The sequence below is a fragment of the Hippocampus bargibanti genome, linkage group LG09 (genome assembly GCF_051943395.1).
Source record: "Hippocampus bargibanti isolate YZ-2025 linkage group LG09, ASM5194339v1, whole genome shotgun sequence".
Classification (NCBI taxonomy): domain Eukaryota; kingdom Metazoa; phylum Chordata; class Actinopteri; order Syngnathiformes; family Syngnathidae; genus Hippocampus; species Hippocampus bargibanti.
Window position 1 is genome coordinate 4000847 of NC_142742.1, and position 27891 is coordinate 4028737.

The window sequence follows — 27891 nt, forward strand, 5'->3', positions numbered from 1 at the left end:
GAAAGTTTTTTGTTTGTGTTTTTTGCCAATTCCAGTTTTTTTACCTTCCTTTAACTTTCGATTTCTACCCTATGCCTTTGTCCGGGCCTTTTTTTCAACCTTTGCCTTTTCTGCTCGCTTTGTCGGGCTCCCCAACCGTTTTGGATCCCGTTTTTCGGGAATCTAATTCGGTGGCTTGTTTTTTAATTGAATTTCTCTTTTTGGTTTTAAATTTTAAGTTGGTTTTTGACAACCCGTGGTGGTTTAAAACCTCGCGTACTAGAACTTTACAACAAGATCTTCGAACCAACCCGGTTCAATTTTCTTTCCCTACCTCAATCTTCAAGCTAGTTCTCAAACTGTTTGTGAAATGGAACTGTTGGAGTGAGTTGAGAAGCTTCATAAAGCAGTGATTCACAAACTGTAGTTCGGGCTCTACGAATGGTAAAATGGCTCCCCATAGTGGTACGTGGAAATAAATCCTGTAGTTTCAACTTCTGATTTAACTCATTCACTGCCAGATCATGTTCAAAAATATTTCCACTCCAGTGCCAGGGTTTTTGTCATTGTCACTCGATTTCCGGGACCCACACAATATTGAGTTTTAGGACTACATAAACATTCAATGCAGCGTAAGAAACCTTAGATTGTCTTCGTTCATCGGGGAAAAAAAAGAGTTAATTCCTAAGTTATACAAGTATGGAGTTATCTGAGCTTGAAATGAGGGCAGCTGTCCAAAATAGAATGCAATACACACATATTGGTTAGCTGGCTACCGAACTGGCCATCTAGCTGGCTACCTAGCTATCGATTTGCATCTCGAAAAATTGTTCGTATGCCAAGATAAAATGTTCATAAATGTAACGTTCGTAAACCGAAAAGTTCGTAAATCAAGGGGTTCGTAAACCGAGGTATCACTGTATTAAGTTTCACACAACTGCACAAATACACGGAGGTGAGGGTTGGACTTCTATCTAATGGTCTGTTTGAGACACGGACAACACGCGAGTCATAACCTACAACATGCTACGAACACACCTGTAGCTGGAGTTGGTGTTGTTGATGGAGTTGATCTTTTTCGGTGATGCACGCCTGCGTGACCTCCTGAAGAGCAGTGCTGTGTTGCTGCTCCAGTTCTAAAACCTGAGAATATAAGAAATAGAGCATATGGAAATAATTCACAGTGCGTCACTTACACTTCATATATACAGTAAAGTCTCGTTATATCGATATTCAAGGGAGTCCAAAAAAATATCGATATAACCGGGACTATCGATATATCCGACCCTGTTTGCATGTAATTTTCTCCGTGCGTGCATAGAAATAGTATCGATATAACCGGGACTATCGATATATCCGATATCGATATAACGAGACTTTACTGTATCGTATTTTCCGGTGTATAAGGCGCACCCAAAAGCGTTGATTTCTTCTGGTGTTTTTCATTTGACTAAATATATCACCCTGCGTGTTTCGGGTATTTTAGATGCTATAAAACGTTTTCCTGATGTCAGTTAGAAAACAAAAAAAATGATGTCGGTTGTCCTTTAAACATACAGTGAGACCTTAACTTACAAACTTTTCGCCTTACAAACTTCAAATTTCTGAAAATTAAACCTTATAATAAGCACTATTTTCATAATACACACCCACCACGGCTGGCGGAGTGATCTTCGGCGGAAGCACATGACCGAACAGCACCAGAGGTTAAGTTACCAGCAGAATCAGAATCATCTTTTCAACAGTAACCAAAATGGAACTGTATAGTGCCACTTAGCAGTTTTTTTTGACAACGATACTAGTGCAGCGTGTTCTACCGGAAACAAATTCCTTGTGTGTTCTACATACTTGGCAATAAAGATGATTCTGATTCTGATTCTGATTCTGATCTTTATTGCCAAGTATGTAGAACACACAAGGAATGTGTTTCCGGTCGAACACGCTGCACTAGTATCATCATCAACAGTCCTTATGGAAGGTGATTCTCCTTCCATAAGCCATCAACGACCATCAAAAAGGTAACTAAAACTTTATTGTACAGCACAGTTTATTTCTTTAATTACAGTCCTCATGTAATGTGCCTCTCTTTCCAAACAGCAATTCCCTTTGACCTTCGACCTCGAACGCCATTCTATCAAGCCATCAATGACCATCACAAATGTAAATAAAGTGACTTTATGATACAATGCAGTGTATTTCTTTCACTACAATACAATGGCACATTTATTATACATAGAATAAGGTATGTTGTGTGTAGTTTTAAGGCTTATTTAGTTGAAAAGTATATTTTATGGAAACCCGGGAACGGATTATTCCCATTTTAAAGGTTTCCTATGGGAATTTTTTTTTTTTAGATACACACTTTACGCCTTACATACTCTGTCTGGGAACCAATTAAATTCGTAAGTTGAGGTCTCACTGTACTTATATAAGCCTTAAACATACATTCCATACAAAATATAGCACTGAAGCAACTTACAAACAAATTCACCTTACGAACGACCGTTTGGAACGGATCTCGTTCGTAAATTCGGGAGCGTTTGTAAATGCTGATTAATTGGGGCACTAGGCAGAGGCCAGTGTTTGAGGAAAGAATTTCACACGATGCAATTAAATGGATCAACTTATTATTATGTAACTCACGAATATAACCAATATCACACATTATTGGTATGATTTAAATGAGCGTACCTGCGCCTTCAGGATACCCAGAGCTTTGCAGTGTTCGGCATCCAGGGAGTCTTTTTGAGCAGAGAGTTCAGTCTGTATAAAGCAGAGTAAATTTCGAAGGAAAAATGTCATGCTACAGGGAAAAAAAGAACATGTAACTTTGAGGTAAAAGGGAAAAAGTCATGATTGCATTTGTGGAATTTTTCAAGCTTAAAAAACGTAATTAAAAAAAACCAATTTAACCGCATCAATATATTACTTAGGCTTCTTGTTTACCTGGTGAACTTGGCTGAGCTCGGCTGCCAAGGCCCTAAACTTGTCGAGGTGCATCTGAGCGAGTTCCTTTCGCAGTTCTTCTCTGACAGCCTCCTGCTCCATGACGTAATGCTTCATCGCGCGCTGATGCTCCGTATTTTGACCGCTGAGGTCTTGATGGTGCCTCTGTTCCAGTTCAACCATTTCATCCCGCAGTGCCTGTCATCACGTAGAAACATAAGAAGTAGAAATGGAATCACTTATTAAACTTCTGATTTTGCTTGATTTATTTATTTTTATCTTCCAATTGACGTTACAGACGCTTCCCAACTTACGAACGAGATACGTTCCAAACGGTCGGTCGTAAGGTGATTTTGTTTGTAAGTTGCTTCAGGGCTATATTTTGTATGGAATGTATTTTTAAGGCTTATATAAGTATGTTTAATGTTTATATAAGCATGCTAAGGCTTGTATTAGTAGCCTGTATTGGTTTGTACTGAAAAATAAACATTTAATAAAATATATACTCTATAAAGATATGTACATGTACAAATGGAGAGAATACTACATATGTTAGAGAGAAAGCAAACATGTTCGTATGTACCGTTGTTTGTAACTTGAATGTTTGTAAGTAAGGCAGCGTCTGTATACGTTTTTTCTTTAACTCATTTGCTACCATTCCCGAATTTATTTGGGAATTGAAGTGTGAATTTGTTCGGATTTTGTTTTTTTTTTTTGTGCAGGGGTGCCGATAAAGCACTGGTCAGACCTCTGGCAATGTTTTTCCCTTCCACAGCAATTGATTTTATTCCATGTCAGCGCTTTGTTACAGCTTCAGCTGTTATTAAAGCCCCCATTTCAAGCTCAGATAACTCCATACCCATATAACTTAGGAATTAACTCTTTTTTTGTGATGAAAGAAGGTAAGGTAAGGTTTCTTACACTGCATTGAATATTTATATCGTCCTAAAACAATATTCTGTGGGTCCTGCAATTTGAGTGACAATGACAAAAGCCCTGGCACTGAAGTGGACACATTTTTTAAATATCGTCTGGCAGTGAATGAGTTAATTGCACGAGTTCCTGTCATTTGTATTAAAGATAAGTAACCATTTATGTCCTGTGACTGTAAAGTGTCCTTGAGAGTTTTGAAAGGTGCTTATAAATGAAATGGATTATGATTATAATTATTACAATATTATATAATAATAATATTATAATAATTATATTATATTATAATTATATTATATATTATATTATTATTATATTATATATTATATTATTATTATATTATAATTATAATTATTATTATAGTTTATTATATTGTAATAATTATATTATTATAATTTATTATATTATAATAATTATATTATAATATTGTATTATAATATAATTATTATAATATAATATTATAATATTATATTATCATACTATGATATTATCATATTATCATATTATATTATTATATTATTATATTATTATAGTGGTTATAGTTGTTTTTGTTGTTATTGTTGTTTTTATTATTATGATTAAAAATTAAATTTGTTTGCAGAACATCGCCATTGGTCAATTTTTTTGGTCATTTGAAGTAAGACAAGCGTGTGTGCGCCCTTACGTGTACTTCCTTAAGGTATGTCGCTTCCAAGGTATCCATATTACTCAGCATCCTCTTTTCGATTTCATCCATATCTTCCTGATGCTTCCGAGCCAGCTCCGCTTCTCGAGCTTCCAGTTGGGCCTGACCGGTTTCTTGAAACCTTGCCTCGAGGGCTTCCAGGTCGTCCTTGCGCTTGGAATTGAGGGCCGCTTCCAAAGCAACAAGCTGGTCTTTGTGCTCCGACTGCAGTCGGGCAGTCAAAGACGAAAGCTGGTCCCCGTGCCTGGTGCAGAGAGAGTCGAGTTGTTCTTTGTGTTTGGCGTTGAGAGAGTCCATCTCGTTGGCGTGTTTGTCCGCGAGGGCTGCTCGTTCACGATCCATCTCGATGTGATGTTTGTTCCGTAGCTCGGCCAGAGTGATTTCATTCTTCTGCGTCAAACACTGCTCTAACACGGCTTTTTCTTCTTCAAATCTAAAAACAATTAAGAAAGAAATAAAACAAATAAATAATTACATAAAATGGATAACAGCCATTTTGAAGTCTTGCTGGAAGCTAAAATATGTATTTGTTTATTTGTTTTCTTATTTATGTGTTTATGTATGAATGTATTTGTGTATGTCTTTATGTGTGTATTTATGTATTTATGTTTATATATTATTTATGTTTATATATGTACTTTATATGTGTATATGTTTATGTATGTATTTGTTTGTGTATGTGTTGATGTATTTATTTGTAAATGTATGTATGTATTTATTTGTGAATATATTTATGTGTGTATTTATTTCTCTATTTATGTATGTACTTGGTTTTTGTGTGTGTTTATGTATGTATTTGTGTATTTGTTTGTTTATGTATTTGTTTATTTATGTATTTATGTGTTTATTGATGATATTATTTATGCGTTTATTTATGTATAATCATCAATTGATTTGATTTCTAAGCGCCTTTCAAAACTCTCAAGGTCACTTTACAGTCACAGGATATTTTTTTTTTCTGTTAATAATAACGCAATATAGATAGCTTATTAGCTAGCCTTTCAAAACTCTCAATGTCACTTTAGCTAGCTAGCCAGCCAGAGGATAATTTCTTTCTGTGGGTGAGCAGCGGTAACCACACGCAACAGCGTTCACTCAACCCGGAATAACTCAAATAGATAGAAAGCTAGTTAGCTAGCTAGCTAATACCTAGCTAGCTATCTTATTGCAAGTTAACATACTTCTTTGGACAAATAACCATAGACGCGACGCCACATATTTTCCCATCATTCATTGATTTGTTCATTCATTCAATTTCATGCCATTGGCTGAAAATCGACAATCGACATGATTTATATCAGGGGTGTCAAAGTCATTTTTTGCCGCGGGCCACATTGTAGTTATGGTTTCCTCTCGAGGGCCGTTATGAATTTGGGGAACCCATTAGAATGTTTAAATCCCTTCAAATATTACATATAGAGCACACAGCAAATTAATGAATAACTCGTTTTCAAATCTGAAGTCAAGAATAATGACTTTTATTGCGGTTGACATCCAAAAATATGAAATTTTGGCTCAGATTTTAGCAATCATCATGGAATTTAACAAGTTTGATTTGCTTTCGCGGGCCGAAAAAAATGATGTGGAGGGCCGGATTTGGCCCGCGGGCCTTGACTTTGACACTTGTGATTTATACGGACACATTTCTTACCGGTCCTGGGCATGTTTCAGTTGCTCCTCAGCCTTTTGTTGGAGTAAAACAGTGAGCTCTTTCATTTCCTTTGCCGTGCTGCTCTTCTCACGTTGGAGCTCCACTTCATGCTGAGTTTTAAGAGTCAGCGGGTCTACAACACAAATCCAAAATTATGTATTATACGACTAATCTTACACTGGCTTTTCTTTCTCCTCTGAGAAAACATTTTCGAAGGGCGTCTTGCCTTGTTCCATCTGAGTCTTGATAGTGGCCAGCTCGGCTTCGTACTCATCTTTCATCTTCTTCATTTGCTCTTCATCATGCTGCGTTAGAGCTACCTTGAGGTTGAAATGCTCCTTGTCAAGCTCCTTTTTCAGCTGCTCATGGAAATTGTATGATTAGGATACAAATGTGATTTCAAAAACTTTTTTTTTTTAAAGAATTGTCCTGATACCTGTTCGGTAGTCATGAGCAGCTCCGCGTTGCGTTTGTTCATGTCGGCCAGTGTGTTCTCTAGGGTGTGGATGAGCGTCAAGTTGGCGTGTAACTCCTCTGTGCAGCACCATAATCGCAGTTCAACCTCCACCTGATGAAAAAAGGAACATTGTGTCAGAGAGCAGCAATTTGCAAGATATACACAGTAGTTTGTATCATCCCCTCACCTCGACTTGTCTCGCCACCTCCATGTGGACGCAAGAGATCTCTGCAAGAGAGAAGTTCAAGGACAAGCAACGTCACTTTTTTGTTTCTTAACTGACATTTGAAAAATGTTTTATAGCATCTAAAATACCCAAAACACGCAGTATATTTTTATTCAAATGCAAAACACCAATAAAAGTGACTTAAAGTGTCCAAAATCTGCAAAAAGAATTGAGCTGCGAATTGGGCATTTTCAGAAAGTCCCGCCCCCATTTCGTGACGTCACGCCAAGACGTCTTGCATTGCTAATGAATCAAAACAATGGCTTCAGATTCGGAGAATATGCTTTCTTGTTACTCATCCAGTGATGAATATGATTCAAATAGTTCTGAAGAGGAAAGCATACATGTTTGCAATCGATTAAAGAATTTATTTGTGCCATTTTGAGGCAACATTGGGGTGAAATCTCTCACCCAAAAAAAGAGGCACAAAATGGCGACCTCCTGTGGCCACCTCCGTTTCCATTCATTTTCTGTGGACTACGCTTTTATGGTGTGGCTATGCTTTTTTGTGTTCAAGCCAAAGTAATGTGAATATATTTATGTATCTGTTTTTTTTATGTATTTGGTTTTTGTGTATGTGTTTATGTATGTATTTGTTTGTTTATGTATTTATTTAGTTATTTGTTTTTATTTGTTGGGGGTATGGGGACACTTCTAGCTCGCAGCCTTATGTGTGACCAATGACATCAATTGAGTGACATTTATTATTAATAATAATAATAATAATAATAATTTTAATTTATAAGCGCCTTCCATAACTCTCAATGTCACTTTAATAATAATAATTAAAAATAATAATAATAATAATAATAATAGACGTGAAACAAAATGGCAGACCAAATAATGAACACCCCTAAAGATCGTGTAAACAAAAGAAACGCTAGAAGAATAATCATAATAATACATTTGATTTCAAGCACCTTTCAAAACTCTCAAGGTCACTTTACAGTCACAGGATATGTTTTTTTTTCTGTGGGTGAGCAGCGGCGGCTACACACATGCGCCAGCGTTCACTCAACGCAAAATAACGCAGATAAAAAGCTAACCAATTTAAAGTAATGTGACTTCTATCTTGTTTCAGTCTAATATCATATTCATTATTGTATCTCATAGCTAGGTTCTTTTCAAAACGATCTCACTCCTGTGGTCTATATCTGCTGGAGACAACTTCCTCCCTGTCTTTCTTGTCCCTGAAGAGCTGGGGTGTCAAAGTCATTTTTTGCCGCGGGCCACATTGTAGTTATGGTTTCCTCTCGAGGGCCGTTATGAATTTGGAGAACCCATTAGAATGTTTAAATCCCTTCAAATATTACATATAGAGCACACAGCAAATTATGGAATAACTCGTTTTCAAATCTGAAGTCAAGAATAATGACTTTTATTGTGGTTGACATCCAAAAATATGAAATTTTGGCCCAGATTTTAGTAATCGTCATGGAATTTAACAAGTTTGATTTGCTTTCGCGGGCCGAAAAAAATGATGTGGTGGGCCGGATTTGGCCCGCGGGCCTTGACTTTGACACCTGTGCTGAAGAGCATACCTATTTCTCTGCCTGCCTAAGAAATAAATAATATTTTTGTATATCACCTTGCTTCCTGTTGATTAAATATTACCACCAACACCAGCGAAGAACAACAATTGATCCAATACAGAGCTTGAAAATAAAGTTTCAATTGTTTTGAGAAAAGGGCACACCCTCACTGTCATTTGCAGTGAAGCATTTTAAATGAAAGACAAAGAGTAACAAAAAAAAACAGGAAAAAAAGTATTCAACACCAATTCTAACTTATTGATGAACTATCAAACGCTAAATAAATATTACGGCAAACTATGAAAGCACCTTGTAAGTGACGGTCAGAAAGTTTGGCTCGGAGTTGCTCTAGCTCCAGAGAATGGCGATTCTTCACCGCTTGCAGTTCACTGTAGTAATGGTCCGCGAGATCCGAACGAACCTAACCGAACACGCAGAGAGGAAACAAGGAGTATATAAAAATTAATTTCATGTGTAAAAGAAAATACAAAATGTGGGACAAATGTGTCTTACCTGCTGCACTTCTTCGTTAAAGGACAATTGTATGTCAGTGAGCTCTATCATGTGCTTGTCCTCCATTTGAGTGTCAAGCATTTTCTAGATATAAGAAAAAAAAATATTGAGACATCATATTAGGGCCGAATCCGTTAAATATGTGGTCAAAAGAGTTATTTACGGATGATCTCATCGAATAACAGAATAATTGGATGTAACTTGATTTTATATTTTCAAACGACAACTCAGCCCTCGCCACTTTCTAGGACAAGTTTGGCACACTGCAAGAATCAAGACAAGAGCAAAATCCTACTGGACCCTCCGCATCCTGCCCATCACCTTTTCCAGTGACTCCTCTCTGGCCGACGCTACCGATCCATACTTATTTGTCATGACTTTTTTTTATGATGATACTAGTGCAGCGTGTTCTACCGGAAACAAATTCCTTGTGTGTTCTAAATACTTGGCCAATAAAGAATGAATGACTTTTTGTTCTTTTGACTTTTGTTTATGTAGACATTGGCAATAAAGATGATTCTGATTCTGATTCTGATTCTGATTAGTAAGAAATATTGTGCTAAGTCTATTCTCTTTGTCTTTTCTGTAATACCGTACAATAGCTATCTGGCTAGCTATCTAGCTATTAGCTATCTATTGGCTTGCTAGCTAGCTAGGTTTCTATCTATTTGTCTGACTCTATTTGAGTTATTCCGGGTTGAGTGAACTCTGGCGCGTGTGGCTGCCGCTGCTCACCCACAGAAAAACTTATCCTGTGACTGTAAAGTGACCTTGAGAGTTTTGAAAGGTGCTTATGAATGAAATGTATATTTTATTATTATTGCTATTTTTATTATTACTGCTATTGTTATTATTACTACTATTATTATCATCATTATTATTATTATTATTATTATTATTATTATTATTATTATCATCAAGAAGATTCTGATTCAAAAGTAAAAAGGAGTTCACAATACCGTTTGTTTGTCAACTTCAAGGCTGGTGTCACACTGCATGTCATTCGGATCTTCGGGTACGAAGCTGAAGCGAATAGATGAGGAGAAAAAACGTTAAGAGTATTTTTGGATACGAGTTCAGGTGACTTGGATGCTTTACCTGCGCTCTGTCGTTTTGAACACAGAATCCTCCAAAGCGCTTTCCACCAATTTCATCTGGAGCAGAGCAATTTCTTCTTGATAGCTTTCCTCGGATACTCGCAATCGCTGCTCAAAGTATCTGAAAAGGAGGGTCGGGCCAATTATATATCCGAATACAGTGATACCTAGGCTTACGATCTTAATTGGCTCCCAGACAGTGTGTAAGACGAAAAGTGTGTATCCCAAAAATTAATTTCCCATAGGAAACCATTAAAATGAGAATAATCCGTTCCCAGGTCCCCATAAATCATCATTTTCTACTTTTTAATTTTCAAAGCCATAAAACTACACAAAAGAGCCCTTATTTTATGTATAATAAATGTGCTACGGTATTATAATTAAAGAAATAAATTGTACAGTATAATAAAGTAGTTTTATTTACCTTTGTGATGGTCGTTGATGGCTTGATGGAATGGAGTGGCCGGTTTCATCAACATTAAACACTTGATGAGGAACGTAGTCTTCTTCTTTCACCATCTTGAGGAATTCTTCTTTCTTGTGATAATTTTACCTAGTTCCTCATCAATTGCGTTCTGTTTAGCTGGGTTGATAGCTTTTTGCATCAAGCGCACAGATGGCTTGTGCGGGTTATTTGTGAAGCCTGATTGATGGGAATTTTAACCTTGCAGTCTACACTCTGCCTTTGAAGTAACAAAGTAGAAACAAGTCCAAATTTCACAGATTTCTATCCATTTTGTCACTCTCTGTCGTCTGCCTGTCTATTTAATGTTTAAACCACCTCCCCTCACTGCTGCGTTCTTGACCAATCACATGGCTTTAAACGAAAACTGGGGGCGGGGAATAGAGGACCAAACAAGCCGGCTGCCATTTTATTGTTAGGAGAACGGGCTCGTTCGCGAACGACACATCACTCATTGTGGCAGTCCCGTGTGTATCCCGAAAAATAGTTTGTATGCCAAGGTAAAATTTTCATAAATGTAACGTTCGTAAACTGAAAAGTTCGGAAGTCAAGGGGTTCGTAAACTGAGGTATCACTGTATTATAATACATTTGGGAACCATAATAAGGACATCATCGTCATGTTTACAAATACCTTCTCAAGCTTTCCAGCTCCGCTTCGTTCTGCTCTTTGATTTCACGCTTTTGTTTTGTAAATTCTGCTTTGAGGCGTTCAATGTCGTCCAAGCGCGGCGAGCCAGCCAGCAGCTGCTGCTTTTTCAGCTCTGGGAAGACAACAATTAATATTTTGCTTGATACCCAGTGTCAAAGACTTTCAGCATCGGAAGACGTTCACTCTTCTGAACAAAGAAGGAAAATAAATTCATAAATGCTTGATAGATAATAGATAGAATAGAAGTTATAATATAAGAGTTTCAAGGTTAGTTTGCCGTCGAACACTAGGCCCATAATGGAAGCACAGAAAACTTGGGGTCAATCTGATGTGAATAGACACAGCCTAAATGTATTATTATTATTATTATTATTATGAGCTATCTAGCTTGCTACTTAGCTAGCTAGCTATTTGCTATCTGTCTGGCTACCTAGCTGCTGTCTATTAGCTGTCTGGTTGGCTACCTAGCTGCTGTCTATTAGCTGTCGGGCTAGCTATCTATTAGCTATCTCGTTAGCTAGATATCTATTAGATAGTTTTTACCTAGCTAACTAGCTAGCTTTATCTGTTTGAGTTACTTCCGGGGTGAGTGAACGCTGGCGCGTGTGGCTGCCGCTGCTCACCCACAGAAAAACTTATCCTGTGACTGTAAAGTGACCTTGTGAGTTTTGAAAGGAGTTTCGAAATCAAATGTATTATTATTATTATTATAATAAACTGTCATCATGTAGGAGATCTGGCATTGGACTAATTTACAACTTGGAGGAATAACTGAAGTCATCACCCATGTCACGATGATGAAACTCACGGAGTGCCTCATTCTCCTCTTTGATGCGCTCCGGTTCCGTGAGGGTGGTCTCCTGGGAAACCTCAAGATGGGACGAATGGAGGTGCGTTAGGCTCCACCGTAAGGCTTCCAGTTCACGGTTTTTCTCGGCCTTCAGGGGTAGAAGGCAGTGATGACGTGTCGTTTCACCACTTTCTTTCAAATGTGGTCCAAAAACTAGTCTTCAAGTTCAACGTTTCATTTGTGTACCTGCGCCTGTTCCATTTCAACCAGGTATGCAGCCTCCAGACTCTCCGTCACCTCCATAGAGATTTGCGCCTTTACCCAACCGAGCTCCTCTTGGTGTTTTTCCTTCAGCTCTGACACGGTCCGCTCATGCTCTCGTTCCGTCACCTGCAGGAAGGAAACGTTCACGGACAACAGGTGACGCTTAAAAATGGTGACTTGAAACACAGCTGGGCATTTCAAAAACGGAGCGCTAGTGCCATATCTGCGGCCAAGATGAGATAATGGAGTCCTATTTTAAAATTTGGTACGTATATTAAAATTTAAAGGTGTTTTTTGTATGTTATGGTGTAGAAGGCCCACCCCCAATGAATTGTGTATTTTCATTTTTTTCCATATACTGTATAAGGTGAACTAGACTATTAGGCGCACCTCCAATGAATGAAGTTTTCCAAATATAATATATGAATATATAATTTTTTTCAAACATAAGAAACATTTTAAAATGTAGTAATCATAGTAGAATATAATGTAAAGGTGAATATGGTTTTAGGTGTGCCTTATACACCGGAAAATACGGTAATATTGTTCCAGAGTCGGTTGGTACTTAATTTGAAGTGATCAGAATATACAATGTGATTGTTTTTTTCATAACATCTCATCGCCCGTAAATTGCAATATAGTTATATCACTCATTGGAAATCAATCGGTGAAAATGAAGCCTTTTGGTAGCGACTTGTATACCGGAAAATACAGTACCTGTTTAATGAGGCTGATCTGTCGTTTCTGCTCCTTCTCCATGGCCACTTTTTGCACCAGCAGCTCAGTTTCCATTCGGCTGTTCAAATCAGACACCTTCATACAAATTGAGGGGAAAAAAAGTCACCATTTTTAATATTTTTAAACATGGCAAACCAGACGTCTGTGTAAGCCCTCAGTCGTACAGGAGTGGTCCATCGATGAGAAGGTTTCTTCAGCCGTCATCTGTACTTCTTTGAAGGTGTCGGACATTTCGCTTCTTATGCAAGAGGCTTCATCAGCGAACTAAAATGTCTTGCTGTTAGTTTTGGCCCTATATATATCCCTACTGTCCAGATGTGGCGGTGCGGGACTCTGCTATGATAGGTCCCTGCTTGCAGGTTGGGGTAGCAGAGGACTATTCCTTGAGGCTACACTGACTCTATTGTCCTGACAGATTACTCCTATTGTCCCATTTGCTCTGGTATCACCTCATCAGCATAACTAAGCCCATGTTGCCTAAGACGTCTCTTGTACGAACGATCCAAATTAAACCTCGCCCCACCATGGCGATTTAGTGAAAGGTTTTGCTGTTTTATGAAACAGCTTCTTTTACTCCCCTTTCAAACCATCTACAGTCAAACCTCGGGTTTTAAACGTCTCTGTTCTCATCCCATTCAGTTTTCAACCAAAAAGGTCATATTTTTTTATGCCCCGGTATACAACCGAATTTGGTTCTCAACCAAACTGAGTGCATCTGAATGCATCACTCACCTACCCTCCGCTTCCTTATATGTCACGTCTTCCTTATTGTGACCAACGCATTAATATTGTTGTTGTTTTATTTTTGCAAAAATGCACACATATTTGGTTAAGATCTCCTGAATAGTATGATTTCAAAGCAAGCAGAGGATGGTTTGAAAAGTTAGTGTGCCTTGTGTTTGCCCAAAGACAGTTGGTGCCAACACGCCCCGTGGCAGAAAGAAAATTGGTGAAACTAAAAGTTTGTTTTTATAGAATTTTACACATGACCTGCTTTATTATTAAGTTTTTATCCGTTGAAATAGTTAAAAAGTTGTTTTCTAGACTTTGAACGGATTAAGATTTTTTACATTGATTTTTCATGGAAAGTGCTGTTTCGGTTTTTGAACAAATCGGTTATCGAACCGGTTTCTGAAAAAATTGGTGAAACTAAAAGTTTGTTTTTATAGAATTTTACACATGACCTGCTTCATTATTAAGTTTTTATCCATAGTTAAAAAGTTGTTTTCTAGACTTTGAACGGATTAAGATTTTTTTACATTGATTTTAATGGAAAGTGCTGTTTCGGTTTTTGAACAAATCGGTTTTCGAACAGGTTTCTGAAAAAATTGGTGAAACTAAAAGTTTGTTTTTATAGAATTTTACACATGACCTGCTTCATTATTAAGTTTTTATCCGTTAAAAAGTTGTTTTCTAGACTTTGAACGGATTAAGATTTTTTACATTGATTTTAATGGAAAGTGCTGTTTCGGTTTTTGAACAAATCGATTATCGAACAGGTTTCTGAAAAAAATGGTGAAACTAAAAGTTTGTTTTTATAGAATTTTACACATGACCTGCTTCATTATTAAGTTTTTATCCATAGTTAAAAAGTTGATTTCTAGATTTTGAACGGATTAAGATATTTTACATTGATTTTTCATGGAAAGTGCTGTTTCAGTTTTTGAACAAATCGGTTTTCGAACAGGTTTCTGAAAAAAATTGGTGAAACTAAAAGTTTGTTTTTATAGAATTTTACACATGACCTGCTTTATTATTAAGTTTTTATCCGTTAAAAAGTTGTTTTCTAGACTTTGAACGGATTAAGATTTTTTACATTGATTTTTCTGGAAAGTGCTGTTTCGGTTTTTGAACAAATCGGTTATCGAACCGGTTTCTGAAAAAATTGGTGAAACTAAAAGTTTGTTTTTATAGAATTTTACACATGACCTGCTTCATTATTAAGTTTTTATCCATAGTTAAAAAGTTGTTTTCTAGACTTTGAACGGATTAAGATTTTTTTACATTGATTTTAATGGAAAGTGCTGTTTCGGTTTTTGAACAAATCGGTTTTCGAACAGGTTTCTGAAAAAAATTGGTGAAACTAAAAGTTTGTTTTTATAGAATTTTACACATGACCTGCTTCATTATTAAGTTTTTATCCATAGTTAAAAAGTTGTTTTCTAGACTTTGAACGGATTAAGATTTTTTTACATTGATTTTTCATGGAAAATGCCGTTTCGGTTTTTGAACAAATCGGTTATCGAACAGGTTTCTGAAAAAATTGGTGAAACTAAAAGTTTGTTTTTATAGAATTTTACACATGACCTGCTTTATTATTAAGTTTTTATCCATAGTTAAAAAGTTGTTTTCTAGACTTTGAACGGATTAAGATTTTTTTACATTGATTTTAATGCAAAGTGCTGTTTTGGTTTTTGAACAAATCGGTTTTCGAACAGGTTTCTGAAATGGAATATGGTCAAAAACCGAGGTATCGCTGTATTTTCTTTTGCTAAGATTTTAAACTCACTGTCGTCACTGTCGCAGATTGAGGCCCACATCGCCATGGTGGGGTGAAGTTTAATTTGAAGGAAAAAAAAGTTTAAAAAGTGACTTTAAGTTAAACTTTTAAAGTCAGTTTAAGTTAAAAAAAAGTGCAGTTTTAGAACATGATAAGTTCCCCGGTACCTACCTCTTGTTGATGCTGATCCAGGAGGTCTGCCATCTCTTGCTGATGGCACGCCCGGAGCTTCTTCGTCGCCTCGACCTGCCTCTCCATTAAAGCCTTTATCTCCTCCTGTCGCTCTTTCCTCAGCTCCTCAAGCTGATCTCGGACATCTTGAACTTCTTTATCCTTCTCTTGTTTCTCATCCTCCCATTTCTCTCTCTCTTCAGCCAACTGTAGATGAAAAAAGGTTCAGAAGCTCAGTTCATCGTGATCAGAAAAAGGACATCGGCCATCAACAAACTTTTTTTTTGTGATTTGTGTACATCTCACCTGTGCATCCTTGGCTTGTAGCAAGTTCTCAAATTGCTCAAGCTCCTCTCCTAGAACCTGTTCCATCTTCATCATCTGTTGACTCATCTCCTCTTCTTTGATCCGGTAGTTGTTTTTCTCCTGGTTTGCCAGAGCTTGGCTCTCTTCCAGGTTGACAATTTCAGCTTCCAGTTCACTCCTCCGCTTCTCAGCACTTTGCAAGCTGCTACACTTCTTCTCCAGTTCTACCTGGAGGCTTTTTAGCTCCTCCTGGACGGCGAGTAGTTGGGCGCGTGTGCTTTGGAGGACGTCCTCCGTATGGTCCATCGCTTCAGTCTTCTCATCCAGTAAGACGGATGTGGATTGATACCTTCTTTTCGGCTCTTCCAGCTCAGATGTGACGTCTTTATAATTTGCCTTGGAGTGAAAAGAAAGAAAAAGAGAGAACAAGAGAGAGAGAGAGAGAGAGAGGGGCTTTATTTCCTTATTTCGGCAATAATAGTTGATTCAAGAAAAAAATACAACATGCAAGGTCTCCTTGCATGTTGGATTCACACATACAGTGGGACCTTGGCTTACGAACTTAATTGGTTCCCAGACAGAGTCTGTAAGGCGAAAAGTGTGTATCCCAAAAAATAATTTAGGATAGGAAACCATTAAATTGAGAATAATCCGTTCCTATGTCCCCATAAAACATCATTTTCTACTTTCTAATTTTCTAAGCCTTAAAACTACACAAAATATACCTTATTTTATGTATAATAAATGAGCTATGGTATGATAATTAAAAATAAACAGTACAGTATAATAAAGTTGTTTTATTTACCTTTGTGATGGTTGTTGATGGCTTGATGGAATGGAGTGGCCGGTTTCATCAGCATTAAACACTTGATGAGGAACGTAACGTTCTTTCGTTTGTAAGGCGAAAAGTGTGTATCCCGAAAATATTTTTCCCATAGGAAACCATTAAAATGACAATTATCCGTTCCCAGGAAGCAGTAACAAAGCGCTAACGTGGGAAAAAGGCAAATGATGGAAGGGAAAAACATTGTCAGAGCCCCTAGCCAGCGCTTTATCGGCACCCCCCCCCCCCCCCCCCCCCCCCCGCAACAAAAAACGAATAAATTTCCCCATTGTGGGACGAATAAAGGTTTTCTGATTCTGATATTATCATATGTCTTATCTACAGTAAAGTCTCGTTATATCGATAGTACTGCTTATTACGATACTATTTCTATGAACGCAAGGAGAAAATTTACATGCAGCAGGATCGGATATATCGATAGTCCCGGTTATATCGATATTTTTTCCGACTCCCGAGAATATCGATATAACGAGACTTTACTGTACTTAATAATTGTACCTGTGGTGTTTGCAGATTGTTGTCAGCATGTAAAGTACCATCCTCAATCTGCTTCATTTCCTGTCCAGAAACTTCCAGCATCTCCTGCTGGTTTGGAGACGACAGGAGAGCAGTTTCATTCTCCTCCGTTGAATCGACCAACATGGAATTTTCAGCTGGTATTTCCGCAGCTTTTTTCTCCGCTAAGGCAGCTGTGTTGTTCTGAAGGCCATTGCGCAAGTTCATCTCCTCCTCAGCGCATCTTCTCCGTTCCTTTTCTTCTTCGAGCTGCCTGTGGGCTTCCATGAGCTCCTCTGTAACTTGAGCCCTCCTGGACAAAGATGGCGGCAAAGAGACGTGAGTTAGAGTTTCCAACATCTACTACACTTTTTCAGTCTTACCTGCTCAGAGCCTCTTCCAGCTTTTCGGTGATCATGCAGACTTCCTCACGCAATATATTTAACTGGTGGTCCTTCATAGAAAGTTCCTGACGAAGTTCCCCGCTTTGTTGGTTCAGCAGCTCTTTGGTGAGGTCCTTGTCTATGGAAAGGTGCTCGGAAATGCTGCTCGTCTCCGCTGGTTCGAAAACTAAGTCGCTAAGCCACGGGGTGTTTGAACTTTCGGCAACGCAAAGGCCGGGGCACTTGTCGTGGACTTCCGAGTCCTCTTTGGGGGAGCAGTTGGAGATAGATAGCAGAGGATGGTCACGCAAGATGTCGCTGTTCAATTCAAAGCTGTGGGAAGAAGGGCAAAAGGGCAATGACAGCATGCGTGTCAAACTTAAAGGCGGCATTTCCCTTTTTTCCATGTTAGCGCTTTGTTCCTGCTTCAGCTGTTGTTAAAGCGCTATATAAATCAAAATGCATGTATTGTATTTTGTACAGCCGCCCCTATTTCAAGCTCAGATAACTCCAGCCCCATATAATTTAGGAAATAACTGTTTTTTTTTTTCCTGATGAAAGAAGATAGTCTTAGGTTTCTAACGCTGTATTGAATGTTTACGTAGTCTTAAAACTTAATAAGAATATTAATAATAATAATAATAATAATAATAATAATAATAATAATACGAATATTAATAACAATAATAATACAAATATTAATAACAATAATAATAATAACAATAATAATAATAATACTACATTTCATTGATAAGCGCCTTTCAGAACTCTCAAGGACACTTTACAACCACAGGATATTTTTTCTGCGGGTGAGCAGCGGCAGCCACATGCACCAGCGTTCACTCAACCCGGAAGTAACATAATGTAAAAATAATACTAATAGTAATACTAATCATAATAATAATAATAATAATAATAATAATAATAATAATAATAAATTTCATTGATAAGCGCCTTTCAGAACTCTCAAGGACACTTTACAGCCACAGGATATTTTTTTCTGTGGGTGAGCAGCGGCAGCCACATGCACCAGCGTTCACTCAACCCGCAAGTAACATAATGTAAAAATAATACTAATAGTAATACTAATCATCATCATAATAATAATAATAATAATAATAAATTTCATTGATAAGCGCCTTTCAGAACTCTCAAGGACACTTTACAACCACAGGATATTTTTTCTGCGGGTGAGCAGTGGCAGCCACATGCACCAGCGTTCACTCAACCCGGAGGTAACATAATGTAAAAATAATACTAATACTAATCATCATCATCATAATCATAATAACAATAACAATAATAATATAATATCAAATGATATGACAACACAAAGACACAGAGAGTGATTCATTCTTCAGCACTTTCTGTGGGTCCTGAAATTTGAGTGAAAATGACAAAAACCCTGGCACTGGAGTGTACACATTTTTGCATGTCTGGCAGTGAATGAGTTAATTAATTGATGAAGTAATTAAATAATTAATAGATGTTCGATTAACTCATTCACTGCCATTCATAAATTTATTCAGAAATTGAAAACATGACGTAGAGCGCCATTCCCGAATTTGTTCCGTTTTTTTTGTTTTTCTTGTGGACGTGCCAATAAAGCGCTGGTCAGACCTCTGTCAATGTTTTTTTTTCCCCTTCCATGAGGGGGCAGCATTTGCTTTTTATCCGTGTTAGCTCTTTGTTGCAGCATCAGCTGTTGTTAAAGCACTATATGCACCAATATGTATGTATTTCATTGTATTTTGTACAGCCGCCTCATTTCAACCTCAGATAACTCCAGACCCATAGAACTTAGGAATTAACTTTTTTTTCTGATGAAAGAAGGGAGTCTCAGGTTTCTTTTGCTGCATTGAATGTTGATGCGGTCCTAAAACACAATATTCTGAGGGGTGCTGCAATTTGAGTTAAAAATGACAAAAACCCTGGCACTGGAGTGGACACATTTTTTGCGCATCGTCTAGCAGTGAATGAGTGAATTATAAACTTGAGTAATTAATTAAATAATAAAACCAAGAAAAGTGTCCAAACCTTTGGTCTGAAGCGACGTCCTGCTGACCGCAAGGCGCGAAGTGAACCATTGAGGATTGTGCAAAGTAGCGGTCCATTAGGAGGTTTCTCGATAACGATACATTCATGGCGTCCTGGTCAAGTCCCGATTCACGTCTGCTTTTGTCGCCGCTGGTGATCTCAGCGAAACTAAAACCAGCTTTGTCCTGATTCCGATGGTTCTTGAAAGCTTTTAGTCCCATGATTTCTTTTGTGCTTTCCTCCAACAGCTGCTTGACTCCCTCCAGTTCTTCTCTGTGCTCTTCTTTCAACTTGATCATGGCCTCCTTTCTTTCCACCTCCGTTAATTGCCGATTCTCTTTCTCTCTCTCCAGTTCCAAACGTAGACGCAGACATTCGTCCTTTTCCTCTTGTAGCTCCGCCCTCAGTTCGGAGAGAGCGGCGTCCGTCTCCTTGTCACTGTCAGTGCTGAATCCCTCGCCGCTGGTTCGGAGGTCAGCGCTTTCCGGCTGCTCTGTTGACGTATCTTCCACGCTGAGGTCTTCATTCTGGGAGCTTTGCAGCTGCTTCTTCTTCTTCTTGATATTAGAGAGGTCAGTGCCTGGCTGATTTTTAAGGCGTTGAAAGCCCACACTCGTCTGCGTCACAGAAAAAAAATGTTTACAAGTTACGTTTCCAGACACAGATTGATTTCCAAAGGGTGGACTTAAAGGACAACCGACGTCTCCGGACAAGTTGTGTCCATAATTTGTAAAATGGCTTCAAATGACTTCTACTGAGCGTATTTTACAAAGATTCCACCGCATATAGCTATATTTTACGTTTTGAGACTCTCGCTGAATATTCCGGAAGTCTTGTTTTTGAGTTGGTGACGAGACCTCACCCTACGTCACTGAAGGAACGCCCCTGACTGAGAAAGGACATACCTTGCATCACCTCAATGCATTTTGCGGTACTTTGTTTAGTCTGAAAACTTCGTGTTGATGGCGAAATAAGAAGGAAAACACCTAAACAACGCAATGGTAAATCGTTGTATGTTACACCGAGACAACAATTAGATATTCGCTGACAAAAATTCCAAGGTGAAAAAAAAATCAACCATTTCCAACGGAGCTCTGGCGCCATCTTCTGCATTTTCTGTCACGCTACACCTCAGTTTCGATCCCTCAAAATGACCCACCTGGAAGACCTTCTTTAATCGATTGCAAACATTTACGCTTTCCTCTTCAGAACTATTTGAATCATATTCATAACTGGATGAGTAACAAGAAAGCATCTTCTCCGAATTTGAAGCCATTGTTTTGATTCTAGAGCAAGGCAAGACATCCTGGCGTGACGTCACGAACAAAGGGGGCGGGACCTTATGAAACTCGCCATCTCAATGTAAATTTCTCCACTGTGAGACGAATAAAGGCATATCCAATCCAATATCCAATCCAATCTCCGAGAGGTCATTTTGAAGTAGTTTCGGGACACTTTAACTCATTTTTAATGGTGTTTTGCATTTGACTAAAAAATATTAGCCTGCGTGTTTTGGGTATTTTAGATGCTATAAAACGTTTTTCTGATGTCAGGTAGGAAACAAAAAAGTGATGTCGGTTGTCCTTTAAGAATGCCGCAATATACGAGCTATGAGATGTTATGAGATGTTATGAAAAAAAAAAAATTACGTATATTCCGAGAACTTCAAATTAAGGACCTGGTCCAACTCTGAAACATTAAAATGGACAAATGGGCGTGAATTGGGTGTAATTGGGGTCAGAGCAATTAGCTTGAAGATGTAATTGCAATACAATACAATACATATTGATTTATATTGCACCTTAACAACAGCTGGGAGCCTTTTAGTGAGCGAGCTGCTTTTTCTGTAGCCACAAAGGGACATAAGTCTTCTTGTGCCGGTCCCAAGCCCGGATTTATACAGAGGGTTGTGTCAGGAAGGGCATCTGACGTAAAAGCTTGGCCAAAACAAAAATGCGGATCAAACCTCTAAAGATGGAGGACACTGATTTGCTGTGGCGACCCCTTGAAGGGAAAAGCCGAAAGGAAAAGAAGAAGTCCAACTCTGAAACAATATTACCATATTTTCCGGTGTATAAGGCGCACCCAAAAGCCTTATATGCAGGTGAAGTCATATTGAGCCACAAATCATTTATACATTTTGATACAGTGATACCATGGCTTACGAACTTAATTGGTTCCCAGAAAGTGTGTGTAAGGCGAAAAAGTGTGTATTCCAAACATTAATTTTCCATAGGAAACCATTAAAATGAGAATAATCCGTTCCCAGGTCCCCATAAAACATGTACCATTATTCGTAACTCGAATGTTTCTAAGTTGGGGAGTGTCTGTATACCTCTTGGAGCTGGTTTTGTAAGGCCTGGACCTTGCCGGCGAGGGTGTGCAGTTCCAGTTGGGCCTCATCTCTACTTGCTTGGGATTCCTGGAGTTTGGAGGTGAGCTTGGAGATGATTTCATTACGCTTCTCCACGGCCTGCTTTAATTGCTGCAAGGATGGGGGGAGGGTTAACTTAAGGATTACCGTATTTTCCGGTGTATAACATGCACCCAAAAGACTTAAAGGACAACCGACGTCTCCGGACAAGTTGTGTCCATAATTTGTAAAATGGCTTCAAATGACTTCTACTGGGCGTATTTTAATAAGATTCCATCGCATATAGCAATATTTTACATTTTAAGACTCGCGCTGAATATTCAGGAAGTCTTGTTTTTGAGTTGGTGAGGAGTCCTCGCATGACGTCAGAAAAGGACCGCCTCCTGACCGTAAAAATGACGCATTGTAGCGTCTTTCCATCACGTCAATGTATTTTGCTGTACTGTTTTTTTTTTTTTTTTTAACCATGGGTTACATCCAAAAGCCGCCAGCAGAGGGAGTCCAAGCTCCATTGAAGGAATGTATCAGCCTGTGGAAAGGGGCTGATTCGTTCTCACAGCTCGCTGGCCATTTTATTGCCTCTTTTTTGGTGAGACATTCCCCCCACCCGTTTGCCTCAAAATGACACGGAATAAGTTCTTTAATCGATTGCAAACGTGGATGGTTTCCTCTTCAGAACTATTTGACTCATATTCATAACTGGATGTGTAACAAGAAAGCATATTCCCCGAATCTGAAGCCATTGTTTTTATTCTCTAGCAATGCAAGACGTCTTGGCGTGACGTCACGAACTGGGGGCGGGACTTTCTGAAAATGCCCAATTCGCAGCTCAACTTTTTGCAGATTTTGGACACTTTAAGTCATTTTTATTGGTGTATTGCATTTGAATTAAAATATCATGCTGCGTGTTTTGGGTATTTTAGATGCTATAAAACGTTTTTCTGATGTCAGTTAAAAAACAAAAAAGTCAGTTGTCCTTTAATTTTCTTCAAAAGATGACCCTGTGCCTTATATGCAAGTACGCCTTATATTTGAAGTAATATTGAGGCACAACAGGTCTTCCAATTACTGTCAGCAGCCACCAACTCGATTATTTTTCAATAAAACACCGACAGGCATACATTTTGGACCCCCCCCAAACATAGTGCGATGATGTTCCGTACCTGCAATTGTTCTTTAATAGTTAGCGCAACTAGCTCCTCATCCTTCAGATCATCTACGGGGGAAATGCTCGCCTCCGTGCTGAGAAACTCCTCCTCCACGTATTGGGGCTTAAATGCATCCTATGGAGACAAACAGAGCGATGAAATACCTTTTGTCATCGCTTTGTATGTTTTCTTGGAAAGATATTATATTTCCAAAAGCACACAACACACACTTGATTGTTGTGTTAAAAAAAAAGGCTCCAAATATCAGTTAATCCGGACCAGGTTGCCATGACAACACAGCTCGCAGGCAGCATGACGGTTAGTGACCCATTTCTGTAATGTATGTTTACGGAGAGAGACGAGAGGGTTGCGGGGTGACTCGGGGAAGCAAGCAATGAGGATGCAAACCATGGTCACAAAGCTGATTTTAACTCATTTGCTGCCAAGTGATGTGTAAAAATGTGTCCACTCCACTGCCAGGGTTTTTGGCATTTTTAACTCAAATTGCAATATGGAGTTTTAGGACAACATAAACATTCAATCCAGTGTTAGAAAGCTTAGCAGATGAGACGGCATTTCCACATATTTCAATCAAGAAAACTGATTTCAAATACAGTGAGACCTCAACTTACAAACTTTTTATCTTACAAACTTTAAATTTCTGAAAATTAAACCTTATGATAAGCACTATTTTCATAATACAAACCCACCACGGCTGGCGGAGTGATCTTCGGCGGAAGCACACGACCGAACAGCACCAGAGGTTAAGTTACCAACAGTCCTTATGGAAGGTGACTCTCCTTCCATAAGCCATCAACGACCATCAAAAAGGTCAATAAAACTTTATTTTACAGCACAGTTTATTTCTTTAATTACAATCCTCATGTAATGCGCCTCTCTTTCCAAACAGCAATTCCCTTTGACCTCCAAGGCCATTCCATCAAGCCATAAATGACCATCACAAATGTAAATAAAGTGACTTTATGATACAATGCAGTGTATTTCTTTCATTACAATACAATAGCACATTTATTATACATAGAATAAGGTATGCTGTGTGTAGTTGTAAGGCTTATTTAGTTGAAAAGTATATTTTATGGAAACCCGGGAACGGATTATTCCCATTTTAATGGTTTCCTATGGGAATTTTTTTTTTGAGATACACACTTTTCGCCTTACACACTCTGTCTGGGAACCAATTAAGTTCGTAAGTTGAGGTCTCACTGTACAAGTGTATAACTATTCACATTACCTCATGAATGGAGTTCCCATCCACCTCATTGTGATTCGACGACAGCGGCGGCGGCGGCGGCACTATGTGGGAGTCTTGCGCCGTACCGTCATCCTGCGCGACAGTCGGGCCCGTCCTCTTCGCCGCCTTTTTCGCCGGCCCCGTACCGCCGCTCTTCGCCCGCTTCTGTCGGAAGCTAGCAAGCTGCGCAGGAAGGAGAGCGAAAGGTAGACGGATACGTAGGTCAGCACCGCCGAGCACCACCACATAAGCAACATGGCTAACTCCTTTTTTTTAATAGCTCAGAAAAGCACAAGGATAGAAAAAGTGAAAAGTTGCAAAAAGTCTACGCCGTTGATTATCCTCATTTTAGTGAATCAATGCGAGACAATCAAAAGTGGAAGTAATCCCAAACTTCATTTGAAAGGAAGTCACTCATGCGAAATTCAAACTAGCTCAATTCCCAAACATTTACAATCCAAATCATGACGCATCTCCTTCTGCCAAATTCCGGAAGCTTCCATTTTTAAGCGTTTTAAATCAGACCACTCGTTCACATTGTGACCCCTTTCATCGACACGTGACCACCATTTTGTGCAATTTTTCTCCTATCACTGATTCATTTCTCATCATCACGTAAAAGCATCGCACGGAGCCGAGGGACACGGAAACTCGGGAAGAAGGGTCTGGTATGAGTCTAGATGGAGGAAAACAAGGCGGAGCAACGGGACTATTCATACGGAGAGGAGGAGACAAAGCATGATGCGTGTGTATGTGTGTGTGTGTGTGTGTGTGTATGTTCGTGTGTACGTGCGTGCAGCAGAGCATTCAATTTGATTCAAGATGACATGGCCTTGGGAGAACTACTTGTTACTCTGTGTGTGTAGCCATACGCATGCGCATTAACCGGCTTGTTTCGACTGCCTTTATGCTTTGGACCGGAAACCAGGGTGAACGTTTTAAACAAATAATCTGGCGATTCCTCCTTGTCCCTCAATGTTGCGATTATGATTTCATGTGATTATACAGTGAGACCTCAACTTACACCTTATAATAAGCACTATTTTCATTAATACACACCAACCACGGCTGGCGGAGTGATCTTCGGCGGAAGCACACGACCGAACAGCACCAGAGGTTAAGTTACCAACAGTCCTTATGGAAGGTGACTCCTTCCATAAGCCATCAACGACCATCAAAAAGGTAAATAAAACTTTATTTTACAGCACAGTTTATTTCTTTAATTACAGTCCTCATGTAATGCGCCTCTCTTTCCAAACAGCAATTCCCTTTGACCTTCGACCTCCAACGCCATTCCATCAAGCCATAAATGACCATCACAAATGTTAATAAAGTGACTTTATGATACAATGCAGTGTATTTCTTTCATTACAATACAATATCACATTTATTATACATAGAATGAGGTATGTTGTGTGTAGTTGTAAGGCTTATTTAGTTGAAAAGTATATTTTATGGAAACCCGGGAACGGATTATTCCCATTTTAATGGTTTCCTATTAGAATTTTTTTTTTGAGATACACACTTTTCGCCTTACACCCTCTGTCTGGGAACCAATTAAGTTCGTAAGTTGAGGTCTCACTGTACTATAGTCTTGGAAGCTATATTCTACTTTGGAATTCACTTATTTGTAGACAACTAGATAGCTAGCTAAATACCTAGCTAGCTATATACCTAGCTAGGTAATCACTAATATATATGGAATATGGATTTTGGTACGCATCAAAACTGCAAATGAAAGCGACAACACCAAATTACCAAAGCAATACCATTCAGAAAATTTTAAACACCCCCAAGCGCAGAGGTGAAATGTTTGAGCAGAGAAAAAAAACCCACGATTGACCACATAAGAATAGAATCAAGTGAAAACACATCTGTCCTTACTTACCGACTGCTTCCGTGGCATGTTTGAAGACTTCTGCATAGAGCATATCACGGTTGGATGATGAGACATGGAGATGGTAGAATAAGGATTATCTAAATTGCAAATGTCCCCAGTGTGGGACGATTAAAGACTTTCTGATCTAGTGTTGTGTCACCCCCCAAAAAAATCTGAATTGAAATACAGTAAAGTCTCGTTATATCGATATCGGATATATTGATAGTCCCAGTTATATCGATACTATTTCTATGCACGCACAGAGAAAATTACATGCAAACGGGGTCGGATATATCGATAGTCCCGGTTATATCGATATTTTGGACTCCCTTGAGTATCGATATAACGAGACTTTACTGTAATATTTGATAACCGGGCTCTAACTTCCATGGTTTACGTTTGTTTTTTGATGATGTGAAGTTAGTGCATCACGGAGGATATGTGAAAAATACTGCAAGTGAGTGCTAAAAATGACAAGGAACGAGACAAGAAATTTTGAACAATTGTTTCTCCTAATGTTTTGCTTGCCAATGGATAAATGATGAGTTGTTGAAGAAAAAGCGTTCCTGTACTCAGGATTTGCGTCACTTTGTACCGTCGGTCCAACCCTGCAGTGATCGACGAATCCTCCAAATTATTGTTTTTTTTTTTAATTCCGAGAATCCAGCGTTCATTTCATTTCAGAGTACTTTTTTTTCGTATGATTGTATATACAGCGCTTTCTTGTTAAAAAAAAATATTTGGTGTGTCTCGCACGTTTAAGAGTTGTGCAACCAACTAGTTGGTACTGTAGTTGAACTACAGTCAATAAGATGAGTGAAACTAGTTTACTTAGCCACAAATCCCGCAAATATAATAATACAGTATAGATTCCTTTATCCGAAATGTGCAACAAAACAGTTATGTATTTTTAACATTTTTTTTACTGCCCGGGTGCAAAACTACAGCGTCGATTTAAAAACTTGAGCCCCAGCGACGATGAATGGTCCAACTAACCCGCCTTTTAAGCGCGCCAAATGACTTACGTCACAACTTCATCATCGCTTCTCACAAGTGACCACGAAAAGGCGAACACACAGTCCTGAACAATTGGCAACATTGGGCTGAATTGAGCGTAGCAGAAGAGTAAACAACATAAATCGGTGACAAAAGAGTAGGCTAACATGCTAGCATACTAACATTAGCGTGCACGCACTGTTAGCCCAGTCACTAACCTTCGCTCTCCCAGCCTCTACTTTCCTCTGTCGTTCATCTTTGTCCATCTCCCGGTTGAGACGAAAGCATTAAAATGCAGGACACGCGTCCCGAGCCGATTGGAAAGCACAATTTTTATTCCTTGCCGACACAAATTGACATTTAGAAATCTTCCAAGCTTCCTTGAGATACAAAACTGTCAAAAACTATTCAATATGGCCGCCAACTAAATTTGTGTTCTGTGAACGAAAGAGCCAATCAAAATCTTCGCCTTCCATGTCTTCAACCAATGGACTTACGAGAAAAGGAGACACACAAAAAAGGAACCGCCCCTTCAAACGCTTCCCCTCCTTTTATGTCAAAACTTCTCGACCAATCAAATCTCA

At 38.7% G+C, this 27891-nt stretch overlaps 1 protein-coding gene across 4 annotated transcripts; it reads right to left on the minus strand.

The window, feature by feature from the left end:
- Positions 1-347: 347 nt before the first annotated feature.
- On the minus strand, positions 348-27719 carry LOC148893378 (uncharacterized). Of its 4 annotated transcripts, none has more exons than XM_089004698.1 (26): positions 27526-27719; positions 26321-26350; positions 24433-24615; positions 23196-23315; positions 21994-22143; positions 19659-20275; positions 17622-17954; positions 17242-17551; positions 15900-16295; positions 15594-15800; positions 12902-12997; positions 12167-12310; positions 11915-12068; positions 11113-11242; positions 10018-10137; positions 9879-9942; positions 8920-9003; positions 8716-8827; positions 6836-6876; positions 6628-6759; positions 6418-6550; positions 6192-6324; positions 4520-4973; positions 2926-3123; positions 2671-2742; positions 348-1122 (listed from the first exon to the last, which is right to left on the minus strand). In XM_089004698.1, the coding sequence occupies exons 1-26, from the start codon at positions 27571-27573 to the stop codon at positions 1006-1008; spliced, it is 4578 nt and encodes a 1525-aa protein (XP_088860824.1). In that variant the 5' UTR covers positions 27574-27719; the 3' UTR covers positions 348-1005. The 4 variants fall into 4 exon arrangements, with proteins under 4 accessions (XP_088860824.1, XP_088860825.1, XP_088860827.1 ...); XM_089004699.1 differs by having other exon boundaries at positions 26321-26409; XM_089004700.1 differs by having other exon boundaries at positions 349-1122; positions 11939-12068.
- Between the last annotated feature and the right edge of the window lie 172 nt (positions 27720-27891).

What these genes read in the sequence shown, in the direction of transcription:
- LOC148893378 (XM_089004698.1), bottom strand. Translation starts at nt 27,573, where the DNA reads ATGGACAAAGATGAACGACAGAGGAAAGTAGAGGCTGGGAGAGCGAAG. An exon ending in ACATGCCACGGAAGCAGTCG is followed by an intron (nt 24,616 to 26,320) that starts GTAAGTAAGGAC and finishes CTTCCTGCGCAG; the next exon opens with CTTGCTAGCTTCCGACAGAA. An exon ending in GAGCTGGAAAGCTTGAGAAG is followed by an intron (nt 10,138 to 11,112) that starts GTATTTGTAAAC and finishes CCTCCTTTTCAG; the next exon opens with ATACTTTGAGCAGCGATTGC.